Source organism: Thermobia domestica, chromosome 1, assembly GCF_964235325.1.
Source record: "Thermobia domestica chromosome 1, izTheDome1.hap1.1, whole genome shotgun sequence".
Taxonomy (NCBI): Eukaryota; Metazoa; Arthropoda; class Insecta; order Zygentoma; family Lepismatidae; genus Thermobia; species Thermobia domestica.
In genome coordinates, this window is record NC_137454.1 from 105,086,076 (window position 1) to 105,106,323 (window position 20,248).

The window sequence follows — 20,248 nt, forward strand, 5'->3', positions numbered from 1 at the left end:
TGCGTGAATTTTCTCGGGATTCTCCCGTTTCCTCTCACTTTCTTCATTCCACCATTTTCATTCATTTCTCATCATCACCGTCTCCTTTAGCCTAGCCGGCATAACCGTGGGAAGTAAAACCTGAAAGAGTTCATTTCTTCTAACGGCGTGCTAAAAAAAAAAAAAAAAAAAAAAAAAAAAAAAATCAGTACCGTAAGACAGGGTTACTTTTAGGGATGCGCACGAAACAAGATTTGTGGCTGTCTCGACTCGAAAAATATATATTTTTCTATTGGAAGAACCATGTCTCGATTCGAATTTTGTCAGGAAAATCTTGTCTCGACTCGTCTCGTGCGCATCCCTAGTTACTTTGCACAAGATTTGAGCAATTTTAAAGAAAATCGCATGTAACTTACAAACGTAATAGTTTACAACATTGTATTTTAAACATATAATAGGTAGATATATATAAAGAATATATTAGTGCAAGTTCATTAGTAAACATTCAGTATGACCATAGTTATTAAAATATAAACTTTGGTGCAAAGTAACCCCATAGGTGGGGTTACTTTGCACAACATACAAAAACAAGTTCTAGGTACGAACATAACGTGTCTGTGCAATGTTTTTTCACTTCAGTATTTATACATTTTACTTTCTACACAAAACTGCATGCAATCTACAAATATTGATATTAGAATGATGGTACTGGTATCAGTACTTAGTTTGAATTATTGATATTTGTAAGGAAAATTATGTATTTTCTGGTTTCCTGCATAGGAACCACATTCGTCAGAGTTTAGCATATGTTCCACAAAAATGTCAACTGAGGATCAGAAAAAAAGTCTCCGTGAACTGATTTGCTTTGGTTATTCCCAATGTCCATAAATATTATCCCAATCGTAATCAGTGGAAGATTTACGGGGTTGGGGACTTTCAGGCTGAAGCCCACCCAAATTGCATGAATTCTTTTTTTTTTTTTTTAATCTATTGCTAGTCATTCCTATGCGTATAAGCTGCAAGCTCCCCCAAAAGTGTGAGTGAAGCCCCTCTCAAACTACTTTTCTGGATCCACCACTGTTCATAATTTATTTTCCAACAATAAATTCATTCCAGCATCTACCTAAATAGGAAACTTACCTAAAATGAGAATGCAGGAGGTTCCAGTAGTTAATAATTTCCTATCCAAGGGGTATTTTGGACCGATGCAAAGTAACCTCGAGTAGAGGCTGAAACTGCCTTGTCCGAGTTTTATTTTTTATGATTTTAAAACGTTTCACATTTCAATTTCAACTATTACATTCAAATTCCCATTATACACAGTACTATTCTACGAAACTGACTTAACATTGACGGAAATTCTTGTAGGTGATACCTTTCAAATTTTGGTGGTCTTTAAGTGACTGCTTTCCAACCTCTACAACAACGAACCCTCCGGGTAATTAGAACTGATGTTAATCGCCAACGTTATAGCCAAAGTACAGTTAGATGTTCTATCTTACGGTGGCAGGTAAAAATTTCTTCTTTACAGTTCATGATTTTGCCGACAAAGGACTATGAAACTCTTTTCAAATTTTATGCAAAGTAACCCCATCTACGGTATTGGGAACTTTTGATTGACAGCTTGATGATTCACTGTAACATTCCAGATGCCGAATTAAAGTTAAATGCAAATAAAAATGTATAGTACCTCAAAGTAAAAACATCAATATTCCAAAACAAAACGTGCTACGGGTAATTCTTTCCATGTATTTACTTAACAGTAAATACTTCGTATAACTGAAAGATGGCACCCATCGCCCCGTATATATTGGTGATTCACGCAATATCGAAAAATTAGCATTAATTTTCCCTCGCGGCGTATTCGCTTCCCATTTGACACCAACTGAAGCAATGTACGGTACCGTATGTGCCATCTGTCAGGAAAATCAATGTACTGTACCTGACAAATGCTATATTGTTTGCTTGGTGCATCCTTTCCCTTCAACCTTTTAAAAATTGACTTTAACTTTTGTTTTTGCAAAGCTGTGCTTTCTTTTAAGCCCCAGATGGAAACTAGGGGTGTTCGATAAGGCTGAGGACCTATCGAACTTCGGGAGTGAAAGTTTATCGAGTTTTCATCGGTTACTCGAAACCGTTCGAGTATTTGAAATTATCGAAGTTTCGGGTATTATCGAAATTTCGAGTATTATCGAAGTTTTGGGTATTATCGAAATGTCGAGCATTATCGAAGTTTCGGGCATTATCGACAATTTGAGTATTATCAAAGTTTCGGGTATTATCGACATTTCGAGTATTATCGAAGTTTCGGGTATTATCGAAATTTCGAGTATTATCGAAGTTTCGGGTATTATCGACATTTCGAGTATTATCGAAGTTTCGGGTATTATCAAAAGTAGTGATGAACAGTTCGGTTCCTTCACCTCTCCAACGATTTCTTCTTGCAGCCAAACTAGTCAAACAATTGTATTTGTCGAAATCATACGTAAAATTATTTTTCTGCCTGCCCCGTTATTGGCGCAATCGGCAAAGTGACTATTAGTAGACTAATGGTGTCTTGGGTTCCAATTCAATTCGAGTGTTGCAAGTTTTCTCTTCCTCTTTCTCTCTTCTGACAGACTGCTTAAATCTTGTAGAGATCTGTGAAGAAAAAACTTTTCCTTCACTTCATTGCTAAGGAGGGAAGTTTTAATATGAACACCCTGCATATATGTAATACATATTATATACAACTATGATAACCTCGAATGCATTGTTTCTTCCGAACACTCCGATAATCCCGAACTTTTCAAAATATTCAAGCGACTCGACAAATGCGATCATATTGATATATTTCTGTATTTGCTGCTTTCAAACAATTCGAGACTCTCGAATAGTTCGAGTGTCTCGAAGTTGTCTAATGTATCTTACATTTCGAGTGCCTCAAACACCTCGAGAGTCCCGAACACTTCGAGAGTCCCGAACATTTCGGGAGTCTCGAACATTTCGGGAGAATCTATCATTTCGAGAGTCTCGAACATTTCGGGAGTCTCGATCATTTCGGGAGTCTCGAACATTTCGAGAGTCTCAAACATTTCGGGAGTCTCGAAAGTTCGATAATTCGATAAAATTAAAATTCTTTATCGATGAGACGGTTTTGAAATTTTATCGAATTGTTATCGATTACTCGATTATCAGAACAGCCCTAATGGAAACATGATGGCAGAAAGTTTTGGAAAGTGTTGCTATTTTCACTGCTAGCTTCTCATTTTAGATAGTGTATATTTACAACGAAGGGGAGGTGCACCTGCACCTTTACATCCCCCTAAATCCGGCCCTGTATATATATATATATATATATATATATATATATATATATATATATGTGTGTGTGTGTGTGTGTGTGTGTGTTTGTGTGTGTGTATTGCGCTCTCCTTGCTGGTCTAATGGTTTGCGCGTGTGGTGTACATAGTCTCGAACCCGGTTTCCGATGGGAGAGTACACAAAATTTAATTTCCTAATCACTTCCTTTCCTTAATCATCCATCTGCTAAGAACAAATCCTGGGACGTCAAATAAGAAATATATATTTTCATTTCATTTCAAAAGTTTAATAGAGATTTTGCAGTCAGAATGGATGGCAGTGCTTAAATAGTGCATGAAAGATAATAAACTAAACATATAGACGGAACATTTCAATATAAAATTATATATATATATATATATATATATATATATATATATATATATATATATATATATATATATATATATATATATATATATGTATGTATGTATGTATGTATGTATGTATATATATATATATATGTGTGTGTGTGTGTGTGTAAATCTACAACTAGCAATATTAGTATATCATATCTGAAAAGGGCATAGTGATAATACTATTTGTTTTAGTGACTGTGAAATGATTTCCCTCAGGCTACTTTGTACAAAGAGAACATTGTTTAGTGGTCAATTGGCCCTCATCATGAACGGGTCCCATTTCTCTTGATAACGTTTTTCCATCTGCAAGATGTTCTGCTAAAAACGCTCAACCTGTCCATTGCTAACTTTTCAGAGAAATAACAAATGGAAATGCAGACTGTGAATGAATTCTAACATACAAATTTCACTCTTGTGCCTCGCAATTTTTCAAGAAGATTCTGTACCCGTATTTCAAAGTTTTCTTCTCTTACAAGTAAACCTATCGATGTCGAAATCTAGTTTCTTGACCAAACTTAGCAGAGAAGTGTGGAATATCAAGAAACGAGCGTAAGCAAACTTTAATGTGCTCCCGCTGATAAAGACGGACGCAGTGGCCAAAAGCCTGATTGATCAGAATACGCCATAACAATGTGTTTCAAGTTTGAAAATTTCATTTTATTTGTGAAACGGATAAAAGAATGAAAAACAAAAAACACATTAACTGACACCTGGAGGAAGTAGACATCTATTTGAGGGTCTGCTTATCATGGCCACCATCTTGTATCTCGCTCGACTTTATATATATATATAAAGATTTCTTAGCGGATCTTCTGAAAAGAATTCAAGAATTCAGGAAAACCTAATGTACGCTAGTGAGAACATTGTAGGTAGCTACTTATGAAAGGTATAATCAGCTTGAAATCGTTATCAACTGCCGATAAAATGAAATGGTGATGAGGGGATCACAAACCTTAAGGAACTGATAGAAGATGGATGACATATTTTCCATTGGATTATTCGAGTTAGAAGACAAACCTTCCTAAGCAGCCACCTATTCAGTACGCAATAGTATGCATTCGGTTTCCCTGACTTGATTTTCTTAAAAATACATCCACGGGATTTTTCGCAGGAGAGGGCAAAGTTTGTCCTCTGGTTTGTATGTTTAATATAGCTATAATAAGAGAAAGGATATCCAAAGAAGTCGTACTGAGGCTGATTTATTTCATACTATCTCTGTATTCACGGTAGTATCACATGACATAATAAGTAAGAACGCCAGAAACTTTTACTTCTGTGGGGTGTTCAAAATAAAAGAGGGTATGCACCAAAAATAATGATATATATTTTTGCACAAACTCAAAGAAAACAAGGGGGCGCGGTGGCTCAGTGGTAGAGCGTTCACCTCCGGTGCTTGGGGTCGCTGAAATATTTCTGTATTTGCTGCTTTCAAACAATTCGAGACTCTCGAACAGTTCGAGTGTCTCGAAGTTGTCTAATGTTTTTTACATTTCGAGTGTCTCGAACATTTCGGGAGTCTCGAACATTTTGAGAGTCTCGAACATTTCGGGAGTCTCGATCATTTCAAGAGTCGAACATTTCGAGAGTCTCAAACATTTCGGGAGTCTCGAAAGTTTGATAATTCGATAAAATTAAAATTCTTTATCGATGAAACGGTTTTGAAATTTTATCGAATTGTTATCGATTACTCGATTATCAGAACAGCCCTAGAGTAATCATGGACGGAGGAGAATCCTCAGCGGCAAAGATCTCCCAAGTTTTGAAGAGGATTGTCAAGCGAATGCGGCAGAAGTGAGTGCAGAACTCAATCACTAGCTGGAAGACCTATATTACTGTGACGATCACAGTCCGATGCAACTTACATAACCTAATCAAATGCGATGGAATACAATTTCCAAACCGGTAACCACCTCCAATGAAATGAGAAATGGTGCCGAGAACATGCAAAGTGGATCGCTGGTGATGATTGGAAACTCGTAATATAGACCGATGAAACCTATTTCTGTTTCGAAAAATAGACCGGGTTTATGAATCGCGAGTGCCCAAAGAAACCCATGTTCCATACTGTCTCTTCTCTAACCGTTATGACGGCGACTTAGTGATTCTGCGAGCCGCAATTACGCTTTATTCCATTAGTCCTGTGAGTACCTTGCACCAACCTAAATGTGTTACTTAATAAATGTGTTACTTAAATGATTCCATTGTTCATACACAAGTAGTTAATCAAGAATGTACTCTCCTTTGTTGTTTACAACGTTTTTTCAACGTTCAACAAGTTTTTCAATACCTCATAACAGTTTTTCAACACCTCATGCAGAAATCACCTGTTTGAGACTCGAAAAAGTCACCCAACCAAGCTGTCATTTCTGCATCAGTATTGAAAGAAACTCCTCGCATAGCATTTAAAAGAGATCGAAAGAGGTGAAAATCCGTTGGTGCCAAATTGGGAGAGTATATTGGGTGTGGCAGCACTTCCCAACCATGAGTTTGAATGGCTTCCTTGCTCATATTGGCGATATGACGGCGGGCGTTGCCGTGCAGCAAAAGAATAATAATAATAATAATAATAATAATAATAATAATAATAATAATAATAATAATAATAATAATAATAATAATAATAATAATAATAATAATAATAATAATAATAAGTAGTAGTAGTAGTAGTAGTAGTAGTAGTAGTAAGGGTAGTAGTATCATTGATAGTGTCTACGTTGGATACTTGAAGATAGTACTTGAAACTACACAGAATTTGGCTCGTTTTGGTTCGACTCGACTCGAAACTCGACCCGAATTCTAGTCGAGTTTCGAGTCGAGTTGGAGGAAATTTTTCGAGCAGAGTTCTCGAGTCGAACTCAAAGATGTCTGTTTCGAGTGAAGTTGAGTTTCAAAGAAAACTCGCTCGAACTCGCTCGTGCCCATCCCTAGTGCTTAGTGTTGTACACTTATTTTATCTTTGAATACTGTGAAAACAAACGTTTTACTTTTGAATATTTATAACCATAGCAATTTCAAAATGTGTATAAAAAGCATTTTCTTACGGCATGATTTGAGAAGATTTGAGATTACAGTATATTTTATTTCTTATGTTTATGTGCGTCCTGAAAAATCTTTTTTTTTTTTTTTTTAAATATTATTTTATTCTGATCCTGCTAACTTGAATAATTATTTGCTACAAAGTGAAGCAACCGTGACATCGCAGATGGTTAGCAGCCAATATTATCGACAAGTCTGAAAGGTCTACAGCAGGTTTCAAACTTTCGCATCCTATCGCATGTACACTTCTTCTCTCTCTTCAAAAATAAGAACGGATGGAGTTGGAAATTTAATTAAAAATACCAGTACTATCCATGTATTTTAAAGTAAGGAAAAACCCAAGATAAACTCACCACGATTTTATTTGAGAATTCCGATTAAAAGGTACTGTATGATACATGTACCAGTAACACTGTTGTTACAATTATATACTATAAAGAAGAAAGTTTCAACGTAGCTCAGTATCAAATCAGTCTCAACAGTATACCGTATGTAATTTGGTTTCAAGGGGTTCCAAGAGAAGACGAACTAAGATAATACTGTATAGCGTTTCTCTCGTACTGATTGGAAACAATATCTCATTCAGTTTTCCCTTCTTTCTGGGAAGAAAGTATTTATCTAAAACTTCAAACTCCTTAGAAACATTAAAATATTAACATCATAGTTTCCATAGTCAAATTGTCGGACGCGCTAGGTTAACGAGAACAAGGCATGTTAATCACGAGTTCGAATTCCGCCGAGAGCGCAAGTGGTATTTGCCATTACTTTTCGATTCATTTAACAATCATAATTTATTGCTTATTGTCTTCTAGCCTTAAGATACAAGCGTGAGGACATTAAAACGGAGAAGTAGAGAAAGAAAAAATAATATTGTGGGAGAAGATAGGCTTCATATAACTTGTGTTTTAGTTGAAATAGAATCGTCTATAGCAGTTGTAACACGTCCTATGTTATTGATTTCACTGCATATTATACTATTCTGCAGTACGTGGGCAATGAACTTAAAGAAAATTAAGAAGAACTTGACAATGAGTCAACGCGCGGCATCTGACGTGTAAAACAATTAACGGCGTTATCTGTTTCATGACGTTATCTTCTTTTGTCTCTTGGAGTTAATTCACCTTCCACGGCAGGACAAAACGAGAGAATGTTTACGTTACAGAAACCTTGGATTTTATTGATTTGGATCCTAAAATAAGTAGAGATGAGAATGACAATGTAAATACCCTCCGTCGTCTCTTTCTATCTCTTCACATTTTTTCTTTGTCGTTCTCTCTAGTTGTGTGCCTCATGATTAACAGCTCGCTTTTAAAGTAAAGATATGGAGCATTGTTTATACAGGATGTTTGCAAGAACATGAAAGAAAGATAAGATTTATATAGGACTCTCTACCTAACGCTACGAACGTCTGTAATACCGAGTCTTACTCAACCATATTTAGAACATGAAATACTGTAGAAATCGAATTGATATCCACTCACTCAGGCTTTCGTATAAAGAGATGTATGCCCTAATGTTTCGCGAGTTTATTATTATTATTATTATTATTATCTATACTATTGTAAAACGATTAGAAATGACTCACTTGTCTTCACCTTGGCCAGTGGTTCTCAACCGATGTGTCGCGACACACTAGTGTGTTACGCAGTGCCCTAAGGTGGTGTGTCGCGAAATTTTAGAACTTAAAAAAATCACAAAGAATTTAATAATAACTAGTTAAAATCGAGACAGAGTGTACCAGTCAGCACCTTCAGCGGTAGCAATATTGCTCAGTACTATAGAGTCATTATAAAAATTAATAGGTTTTACTATTATAATAAATATTACTATTAATAGTAGTGTTTATAATGAAAATATCAAACAAGTGCGTCGCGATGTAGCTACTGGACGTTCAGTAAAGTGTGCCGTCAGTCAAAAAAGGTTGAGAACCACTGGTCTAAGCCACACTATTATAGATAGAAACGTGAAATTTGTACAGAATACTTCATTTGTCAACGAAGCAAAAGATAAGGAAGGAATTTTTGGAACCTGTATTCTAAGAAGCAGGGACGTACGCAAGGGGTGGGTTCTGGGGGTCCGGACCCCTCCCCGAAATTTTGATTTTGTGTAAATTTAACCTAATTTTAGGGGCAATTCTAGGAATTTTAATATAAAATACCCCATATTGAGTTTGGACCCCTCCCGAAATAAATTCCTGCGTACGCTACTGCGAAGAAGGTTAAAAGATTAAGTATTCTGCCATGAATTGAACATTTTTACGAAACCTGCAGTTAGAGGGATGCAAAACTCAGCATATAAACTCTTCATGAAAAATTAGAAAACACATGCTTCAGTATTTTCGCATCAGCAGCGTGACTATACATATATATATATATATAAGACGTGGATCAACAGTTTAATGTGGAATCCGAACCACATGAGCTCCCACCGGGAATCGAACCCGGGTCTCCCATTCAGTATTTTCGATAATTTCGTTTCTAAGAGGGAGGGGGAAGATACTTTTAATATTCAAATTTTCCTGTCTTTTTTTTTTCTAAAACTACTCAATGTGAGGATTTGCTTAAGTTTAAGCTGAAAAATTCGGTATATAGATTGAATTGAGAACAAGGAAATACATATTTCAACGTTTTCAACAATCTCGCTCTTGATTAAGGAAAGAGGTAATTTCTACTGTATAATATCCACATTTCCCTTTCTTTATTTATAATATCCACATTTCCTTTCTTTATTCAGAAAGTACGGAATATAAGCGTTCGCTTAAGTTGAAAGTGTGAAATTCTGTAGTTTTTTTTTTTTTTTTAAATAAGGTAATACGTGTTTCAGCAATTTCAAAAATTCCGCTCCTAAAGAGAAAAAATAGGACTATTTCTATAATATCCAAGTTTCCTTTTCTTTATTCCGAAAGTGCTCAGTGTGAGGGTTCGATTAAGTTGGATGCATGTAATTCGGCATATATTTTCCTAATGAAAAACGTGCAATACATTTCAGCGTTTTCAAAATTCCGCCTGAGAGGGATAAAGGGGTCATTTCTATTTAATACGTCATTTCTTGTGTTATAATGTGTTATAATAAGTGATTGTGTTATAATATTATATATGGTGTTCTTTGTTCTAGGTAGCTTACTCTGAAAAGCATGGATGCAAAGTAGCAGTGAAAATAGTCTCGAAGTTTCAGACACCTTCGGATTACTTGCAGAAGTTCTTGCCTCGAGAAATCGAGGTGGTCAAAGGTTTAAAACATCCGAATCTCATTCGTTTTCTTCAAGCAATCGAGACGACTCATAGGTATGTAAAACAGGTGTGTAAACGAGCTCGGCGAAAAAAAAAAAAAAAAAAGCTGTTTGTTAACTCTTGGTTACTTTGTGATATTCTTGGTGTCTTGATGTCAAAAATATTTGCTCAGCCACTCTCATATGGTACAGCATTGATAACCAATTCACAACGCAATGTGGGCTAAACAAAATTAGAGCCACTTTTAGGAGCCATTTTCCATGTCCCTTTCCTTTCCTGAGACAACGGTAAGCTCAATGTACGGAAGTTATACATTTTCTGAATCTTCATTCTATTGTTCGTATCTTGCTTTTTTATTTCACATATCTAGACCAATTAGGGCCTGAACTAGGAAAATTTGAAAGTCACAATATAAAATTTGCGCTTTTCAAAGATCCGGTCCGGTGCCAACGGCCTTGCCTTGCAGAATGGACTTCGAAATCAGTAAGAAGATATTTTTACAGCTAAAAGTCAGGTCCCGATTCAGGTACAGCATATTGTGGGGCCAAGTATACACTCTTCCTGTTTTGCATTAAGTTAAAAAATCAAGAAATCATACTTTTTTATTCGCAGGTCGCCATTTGGCGATTCTGTTGTAACTGTGTCTTGCCACCTTTTATACCATTAAACATTCTTTTTATTTCATCCCATTTTGCTGCTGACAATTTTGCTTCATGTCAATTGTCAATTAGTGTGACGTCAAGGATTCTGCTGATTAATTTCTCCTCATTATTTCAAAAATTATTGCCTATTTTTATGTCATACTACTTTGTAACTAGCAACGTAGCCAGGACTTATGTTAGGAGACAACGGTAACTCTATCTACAGCTATCAAAATTAAACTTAACAAAGCTCAGTGGTAGAGCGTTTACCTCTGGTGCGTGGGGTCTTGGGCTCGATCCCAGCTCCCGCCAAGTGAACTTTGTGGTGGACAAACACAGTGTGCGTGGGTTTTCTCGGGGTTTTCCCGTTTCCTCCCACTTTCTTCATTTCACCATTTCATTCATTTGTCATAATCGCCGTCTCCTTTAGTCCAGCCGGCATAACCATGGGATGTAAAACTTAAAATTTCATTTCATTTTTTAAGTTTAACAAATAAGAACTATATAATGTTAAACTTGTGACCTTGAAATCCCTGAGCTCTTTGGTTACATCACTGATTGTAACTAAGTATTAGAAAGCTACGGAAAATGTTGTTTTACTATTGTTCTTAGATTGTCTGCAATTTTGGGCAACATGAAGAAGATGGGCCGCAGATGAATAATGCCCTGTAGTGGTGGCGGCTCGTGACTCAGCCAGATGTTATACAACACTCTTTAATTTTGATCCAGTCTATTTTTTCACTCATACACGCACATACACGCCATCACCAGGAATGCTTGCAATGTTTTTTTTTTTTTTTTTCAAAGAGATTGAAAAATATACTGTTACGCAAGGTCAGTCGCGAATACATACACATCTGGACATACATGGCATAAAGGAATGTTGGACAAAATAAGTACAAGACAATTATAAAAGTACAAGAGTAAGAAATGGATCTGAAACACTCTCCAGTCTTTCTTCTATTATATGCTAAAATTCAAATTTTAAATTTGTGAATTGATTCATCCTAATAAGTATTTTTCTTCCCGTTTTGTCCAACCGGTATGACAAAATTGAGAAAATCAATAGCAAGTACTAAGGTTTTCGAGAGAAATACATGTCCAAGATCGAATTTTATGCATAAAATTACATCAGTAAATTGTCAAAAGATGCGGTAGTAGAAGTAAGAAAGAGGCATTCTAACTAAATGAACCATATGTAGAGGAGAAGAGGCCAATAAAATATTGTTTTCATTTTGAAAATTTTAATTCTTGCAAATTGCTGAAGAGTGGCTTAGATATAGTATACCTATTAAATCTTCTACATGCATTGTTTCTCGCATACATTTCAACATTAATGCCAAATGTTATAATATAGACAAAAGGATGTTCTTTCTATCAATATCTATAAAGGTAAACTCCTCTAAATAAAAAATACAGATAAATTGTAAAATGTCATTAGTGAAAGAGCATTCGAAAATTTTTTAAGAACAAAAGTCACATAGAACATAAAATCTGTTTTTTCCGCATCACTGCACAACTCATGTGTCCGCTTTTGACCCTGCAAACACTGAATCCTTTATTGCTATTTCATCTACAATGCAATAGATGAAATAGCAAGGAAATCACTAGCAGTGATTTCATCTACAATTTCACAAAAGATGCAAAGATTTGTGAATGAATCGGCTGCTAAATTTAGATGTGGTTGCCTGCGTCTAACAGCTTGAAGCATCTTGGTAAGTCGCAAATCTCTAAATCCATCCAGGAGATCCTGTAGAGTGGGTCTTGAGTCTTCAGGTTGATCTTCATTAATCGATAATTTTAGTGGTTTGTATGGAGAACTAGTCTTTTTTGGCGTAAGTTGGTAGAGCAGTGGGCGGCTCGGCACAACTGGAGGAGAGTCTGAGAATAATGGCGAGAAGTAATTTACCTAAAAATGTATTCGATTATAAGCGCCCCTTTAGAATTTTAGTCTTACATTTTTTTTTTTTTTTTAAGGAGGCACTTATATTTCAGTAAATATAGTATTTGGAATATGACATAGTGTTTGCAAACAAAATACCTTGTCTGTTTTTTTTTCTTAAATTTTGCACACAAATACTAGATACTAAATTAATTTTATATTCTTTGTATCAAACTATTCGTATATTAGCAAGAATTATTAAAATGCAACTATATAGAAAGAAATAGATTTGTACATAAAATATCACATCATACATTGTTTCTTCCTACTAGTAATTTATATTGCCTCTTACTGTCAGAATTACCCTGTAGAAATGCAAGTATTATATTTAACTTTTACGATATTATATCTTTTTAGAGTATACATCATCATGGAGTACGCAGAAAACGGAAGCCTCTTAGATATTATCCGGAAGGAGAAACATATAGATGAAGTTCGTGCGAAACGATGGTTTCGTCAGTTGGTTGAAGCTATTGAATACTGTCATGACAATGGTGTTGTTCATAGGCAAGGATTGAACCTATTATTTAAACTGATTAAATTAATATACTTTTAATTATATTTTTATTATTTATTATATAATATGCATATATTGTATAAATTATATATATATATATATATATATATATATATATATATATATATATATATATATATATAAATAATTATGTAATTATATGTACATACTTTTAATTATAAATACAATAGTAATAAATGAAAATTTGAAATATCAGGCCCATACTTAATTTTTTTAGGCCTATGGGCCCTCGCAAAACTTTGGTACCGTCCACCCCCAATATTGGTTCGTATCGGTAAACGACGGAACGTACAAAACCAAATGCAGATTACACAGGCAACCAATAACTAATAGCCTCAGTTTCTTCTAGCGCCAGTAATGACAACATTTGGAGGTGAGGCTAAAGGAGATGGTAATAATGAGAAACGAATGAAATGGTGGAATGAATAAAGTAGGAGGAAACGGGAGAATCCTGAGAAACTCACGCACACTGTGTTTGTTCACCACAAAGTCCACTTGGTGCCACCATAATCGAGCCAGGTACTCCTTGTACCAAAGGGGAACGCTCTACCACTGAGCCACCGTGACTTCTTTAAATTTATACATTAGATTCGATCCAGTAAAGAATGCAAAGTAAGTGAAGCCGACACTCTGTCATCTTAACACGAGATTCAACTATTAGGTTAAGCAATTTAATCAGTTACGATATAAACGAAAGTGAAAGGTTCCAAAAATTACATTTGCGCTTCCAAACAATATGCCTACTAGAATTAAGAAAGCATAGACATTTATTTTCATGTAAGTAGGTTTCTTACCTTCCATATGCTTCATCTATTTATTCATTATGAGTTTCTTTCAAAAAATAAAACAAAGATTACAACCTACAAGGTATATAGGTCATCGCAATGAACCTCCTGAAAACAATGATGGTGGTTATGTTATATATATATTTGTTTTCCTCGTAGAAGAATTTCTTCCTTTTTTTTAATAAATAAAAGAAATGATAGTCGTAGATACTATTAAAATTTTATAAGTTAATGCGAAAAAATATTCTATTAGAGGAACTGATTTCTCATACTCTGTTAACAATGTAACCCAACACTAAATTATGACAGAAGTATTGGCAGAAGTGAGTCATGCTTGGCCCATCCATTAAGTAGGGGTGCCCATAAAGGGGGGACTATGACGCAAACTGCGTCATTGAAATATTTAGGGGGGTTAAAATCTATAATAATCTGTTTGAGGAAGTGTAAAAGTTAATCGATTTTTTTTTCATGGAATAACACCTACGGATAGACAATTGAGGGGGAGTGCGTCATGGATATGAGGGGGTTGGGCACCACTGCATTTGCTATGACGGCATTTCAGCGACAACCCCATCTGTTGCCAAAATAAGGAAACACTTTGAACTGCAAAGAGAAACTCTATCTTCGATTTGTCAAGGTCACTTGACTCCCGCCGGCTCTTAAGAGTAATGTTATGTTTTTGATAGTTAAAACAGCAAATCAGAATTAATACACATAGTGTAACTACACTATCAGTTGCATGTAAAACTTCACCTATTAAGATATTTAGTGCATGATGTAAAGTTAAAATAGTTTGGTTAATTTGCATATTAACGTAGTAGTGCTTCGAATACGGTACTTTCTGCCAAAATATCACTTCCATGAAGAAAAAAGAACGAAGAATAAAATTACTTTTTCTTTTGCTATTCCCCTTCGTCCTTCATTGCCTTAAATATAATAATAATACAGGGTTAGCCTAAAAGAAATAGACAAGTTGTACTATGTATAAAATGTTATGTATTTTTTAAGCAAAAAGATTTTACCTGTGGTACATGCGCACATACTTGAAGTTTTGAGGCTAACAGTTTTTCTTTTGTTTCAGTGATGAGCAAGGATGTCATAAAATAGAGGATCTACCCATACAACAAAATCGTGAAGCTATACGTCACAGTTTGTCCACACCCACTGTGCCCGCTCCGCTCCACTAAGATCGCAATGTTTCGAGCCAACAATCATTGCGGAAACGAGAGTAGCCAATCAGAGGTGCCGGCTCAGAGGACGCTCGGTTGTTGTTTTGGCTTCATTGACTTCATAGAATGAAGATACGTATGGGCAAATCCTCTATTTTATAACATCCTTGGTGATGGGTGTGTGGTGTAAGGGGCCTTGCCCTCGAACTTGACCTTGATGTGGCTTAGAGGAATATGGCGAGTCAAGTTGAGAAGGCGTTCTATGTTCTGGAATATGCCAAGACAAATTTAGTTACTGTAGTCAACGGTAATTTTACGACACAGTATGAGAACAACCACCCACACGGCAGTCCATTTATGACTGGGTGCATAAATTTTAAGAAACACTTTCTGTGTAAGAAAAAAAAAAAAAACATCGGAAGACCACCAATGTCAAATGAAACAGTTGCGCGCTTTCGTGCGAGCTACGCTCGCAGCCCGAGGAAATCAACGAGACGTGCAAGAAAGGAACTTGATATAGCTCAAAAGACTGTCTGGAACATTCTACGCAAACGTCTCAAGTTCTATCCATATCGATTGCAATTACTGCAAAATCTCAGTGAAAGTGACAAACAGCAACGTTTAGAGTTTTTGTGTTCATCAAAATCTTTGTGAAGAAAAAGATGACTTCCTTCAGCTACTTACATTTGGGGATGAATCAACCTTTCACATTAGTGGTGCCATAAACAAACATAACGTGCATATATGGGGAAGTGAAAACCCTCACGAGATTGTGGAGCAGATTAGAGACTCCCCAAATGTTAACGTGTTTTGTACTGTATCGTCCAAAAAGGTGTATGGTCCGTTTTTTTTAATTTTTTCAAGAAGAAACGGTTACTGGAAGAACGTACCTGGACATGTTGCAACTTTGATTGGTGTCAGAACTTGAAGATGATAGTGAGGATTTCATATTTGTGCAGGATAGAGCCCCACCATACTGGCATTCCAATGTAAGGGGTTACTTTGATGAAGTTCTTCCTAGGTGGTGGATTGACTGTTCAACTGATGAGAACATGGCTATGACTCAATGGCCACCATGAAGTCCAGACCTCACACCGTGTGATTACTTTCTGTGTGGTTTCGTAGAAGATAAAGTGTTTGTTCCCCCTCCCTCAGAGTTTGACGCAACTGAAAACGAATCAGAGATGCTGTTGCATTGGTGGACAGTCAGACTTTGGTGCGTGTTTGGGAAGAATTGGACTACAGACTAGATGTTTTCCGTGTAAGCAAAGGATCACACATAGAACATCTGTAGTTGTACCAATAAACTTCCAGATGTACCCTACAACTCACGTAAGTTATGTCACCACACCATGTCATTGTAAAGCTCTTCCTTTGGGGATCATTAAAGTTGTCTATTTCGTTTAGGCTAACCATGTATAATATGTAATTTGGTATTCATATTTCATTATGTTTCTTCTCTATGTCTCTAAACGTATAAGATGATACTGGTTTAGGAAAATATTTGTATTATTATTATTGTTATTTTCAGGGATATTAAATGTGAGAATTTATTACTCGATCACGATTACAATATTAAATTGTCAGACTTTGGATTTGCTCGTGGGCATATGCATTATCGGGAAGGTCATTCATCTTTCAGTCATACCTTCTGTGGCAGCTATGCTTATGCGTCGCCTGAAATTCTGAAAGGCATCCCTTATCAACCTCACTTGGCTGATATTTGGTCCATGGGAGTAGTGCTTTACGCCATTGTGTTTGGACGCCTTCCTTTCGATGATTCCAACTATAATAACTTGCTAAAGGTAAGTTCTATATTATTAGTACTAATAAATTATGCTTTAGTTTTGTTATGTCGAAATATATATATATATGTTGAAGAGCAAGTTCGGCTTCAGATGTATTTATTTACTTACTTACTTAGCTACTCCTCGGCGCTACAATCCAATGTAGAACGTATTCCTCCTCCATTTTGTTTTCATTTCTATTTGTTGACTGCAGACATCAATCAATGTTTAACTATATCAAATTGTTAAAAATGTTTTTGGTAGTTATCAGAATCCAAAACATTCCGTATCAAAAGGGAGCCAAGTTCCGAACAAGTACAAAAAAAAAGTAAAGTTATCAATACAGCCAAATTCTTCAGCCACGATAACTTACGATCTCTTGTAGTAACCATTTGGGCAAGTTTCTCAAATCAGGAGCGTCATTTCAGATTTTACTTGGGGGTGGTGGTGGCAAAACGCCTTGCCCAAGTGGTTACCCTTGGTCAAAACCCCTTGATATAAGTAAAATTTTGAGTTTTTCACTGATTTACTACTATTTTATTGATAAAAGCTATATAAATCTCAAACTCAGGGGGAGGCAATTGCCCCTCCCTTTCCCCCTTAAATGACGCCCTTGTCTCAAATACTTTCAGAATGGCGAAATTCATGTCAAGAACTTGTGAGAATTGATATCATAATTTACCTTGGCTGAAGAATTTGATTGTATTGATTACTTTTTTTTGTATTTATTCGAAACTTGACTTTTTTTGACAGTGTTTTGGATTGAAATATCAGAACTTTTGTAGGTTTGACTGGTTTTAGCACTCCATATAGCCTACTTCAGTATACTTTCCAGTAAATGGTTTAAGAAAAGATAAGATTCGATAAACCAACGCCACATTCGTGTTCAGCATTAAATTCCCTGTAATTTGAAACTCAAGATGATTTCTTTGCATTAAAAAAAATGGCGCTATTTCTTCAAGGTGGCAGCCAAAAAATATATCTCGCATGACTATATTTAGATATATTTTTTAAATATGTTGATTGGGAGAGTATTAGCTTCACTTCAAGACAGAGATCATTTTTGTGGGAATTAGTTCTATCTTTTCTTTTTTCTTTTTTTTATCTATTTCAACTCTATTAAAGGGGTTCTCTGGGAAGTTGATAGTGCTCCGCCACTATCAGTGGTATGCGAAATCTTGGAATTTTCTAGTTATGTAAATGTTACGTATATCAAGATACAAACTCATTTCTTGTTAATCGTGAACATAATTCTTTTCAATCTCGTCCACAATTTACATGAGAAATGCAGTTTTAAGGGTCGTATCTCAACCCCTGCCACGAACTCCTGTATTTCAGCTTTAGTAGTTTTGTAGAGCTTTTTATTACTAGTAAGCAAAGGGGTCACGGAGACTCACAGGTAGAGCGTTCACTTTTTGTACATAGGGTCCTTCGTTCAACACTGGCTCGTGCCATGTGAGCTTTGTGGCGGGCAAACAGAGTGTGCGTGGAGTTTTTCTTGGGATTTAAAAATATGTTTTCAGTAGTTTTTACAAATCTTCGGGCTTCCTTTAGTTGTGGAGTCCAAGAGCAATGGCTCCGCCCTCAATACAGGCCTGCTAATAACTGTCTGTAATTTGGCGTTGCTGACATTATAATTGTTATAGTCAGCAGTCATATCTTGTTGAAAATGATCATTTCAGTCTATACAAAGAGTAGTCTGGTGGTTTGATGATGCTGTTTGGCTCATTTAGCTATAGTACTGAAAATGTTGGAATTTTCTGGAAACGTACATGTTACTGCCTATCAATGTGCAAATTTTCGTATTTTTAGCTAGTCGGGAACATACTAAATATTTATGTCAGTGAGTGATTTATTATCTTCCTTTCTGATCTTTGCATTCTAATCTCCCAAAATTACTTTAACATCATGGTTTTGTGAATTATCATATAGTTTTCGAGTTGAATTTACCATAAAAGAAGTCTTTTTTTCCATTTCTTCTTTACCTTCTGTTGGAGCATGAATATGGTTAGTGTGATATTCCAAAATTTTCCTGTTATTCTTATTTTGCATATTCTTGGATCTATCGTCTTATAGTTTGTATATCCTATAATAATTTAATTTCTATCCTATTATTAATAGGTAATAAAAGTTTCACAACTGAATCAAATGAATCGAATGAGCTTACCAACAACACGTGAGCAATATACAAGTTAATACATATAAGTTATGTGTCTAAGGCAGAAACGACTTTCATTGCTGAATTCCACCGTCCCCACCACCACTAACATCGGTCGACACCACTGAATACGTGTTTGTGTTTTGAGTAGGTATCAGGGATAATCGTGCTAGAGAAGTGTAGGGTCATCAGTGGCGTAGGGTCGTAAGAGGCCCTGAGGCCCGGCCTACCCATTTATTTTCAGAAATTATAATTTATAATTAATTCATTTTCCTTGCACAGAATGTATGATAGTTTTCTAAGTTGAAAAAAAATATTGTTTGATAAAGAAATCGTGGTTAGCACCACTGCTAGGAAGCTCACCGAGCAGTGTCTCAGGCGGCAGTAGAACTACCGCCAAGCTACTCAGAAAATCCCGCGAGAGAACGTGTTGGTAATAACCTGCGAAAGAGACCGGCCTCAGCGCTTATCGACTTTCGTTCCTACATAAAGCGTTTCTCTCGAGACCTTCGATTTCGATTCGATATGTCAAACAAATAAAGAGCAAGAGAACGTAGGGCCCCATTCCGTACTAACTTTGCTTAAATTTGCGGACTCTAACGCCACGCAAAAGCTGGAACAAGCAATTCTAAAGGTGGTACGCCTATTATCGCAAACTAATACCCCTTTATTCTGTTACGTTGGCGCAAACCTGTACGAAATCAGATTCGTTGGGTTCATTAGAATTGAGTAGAGAGTGTATGTTTGAGATATTGTGAGTGACTTTTTTTTTTTTTTTTTTTTTTTTTTTTTTTTTTTTTTACATTTGCAAAAGTGAATTAGAGAAAATGTTAGTAAGTGGAAAATATGAACATAATATAATTCCTATTAAAGAATCTTCTATGTTAATGGTCTTTGGAAAATGAATGTTTTTAAGGAACGAAGATCAACGCCTGTGTTGAAAATAGAGCAGAGGGTAAGAGAGTTCTGCACGCATTGGTACAATTATTTGGAGTTGATATATAAAGAGCATAGTATGAAATAATATTTAAGTATGATTCTGCTTTTAAAGGTGAATTAAATGACACAAAATGACTTGATTGAATGCTTGTCATGTGTTTTGAACAATATAATTAAAGACAAAATTTTACAAGCAGAGTTTGTCTAAAGAGTAGAGTAGACACAAGTAGACACAAGTAGACTAAAAAACATATGTTTCTTGAAAAGCGCAGATAATGTGATAATTCATCTTCCCCACCCGATCACACTCAATTAAAACAGTTAAATTGCATTACGGCCAATT

The 20,248-nt window shown here is 35.7% G+C and overlaps 1 protein-coding gene across 2 annotated transcripts in view; it reads left to right on the forward strand.

The window, feature by feature from the left end:
- LOC145687911 (testis-specific serine/threonine-protein kinase 3-like) overlaps positions 1-20,248 on the forward strand; it is a 78,798-nt gene that overhangs the window by 5,712 nt on the left and 52,838 nt on the right. Inside the window, exons 2-4 of one of the 2 annotated variants that reach the window (XM_081761471.1) lie at positions 9,831-10,000; positions 12,887-13,036; positions 16,553-16,826. In XM_081761471.1, the coding sequence (XP_081617597.1) occupies positions 9,831-10,000; positions 12,887-13,036; positions 16,553-16,826 (594 nt within the window). The remainder of the gene's footprint in view (positions 1-9,830; positions 10,001-12,886; positions 13,037-16,552; positions 16,827-20,248) is intronic. The other variant, XM_081761480.1, reaches the window with a different exon arrangement.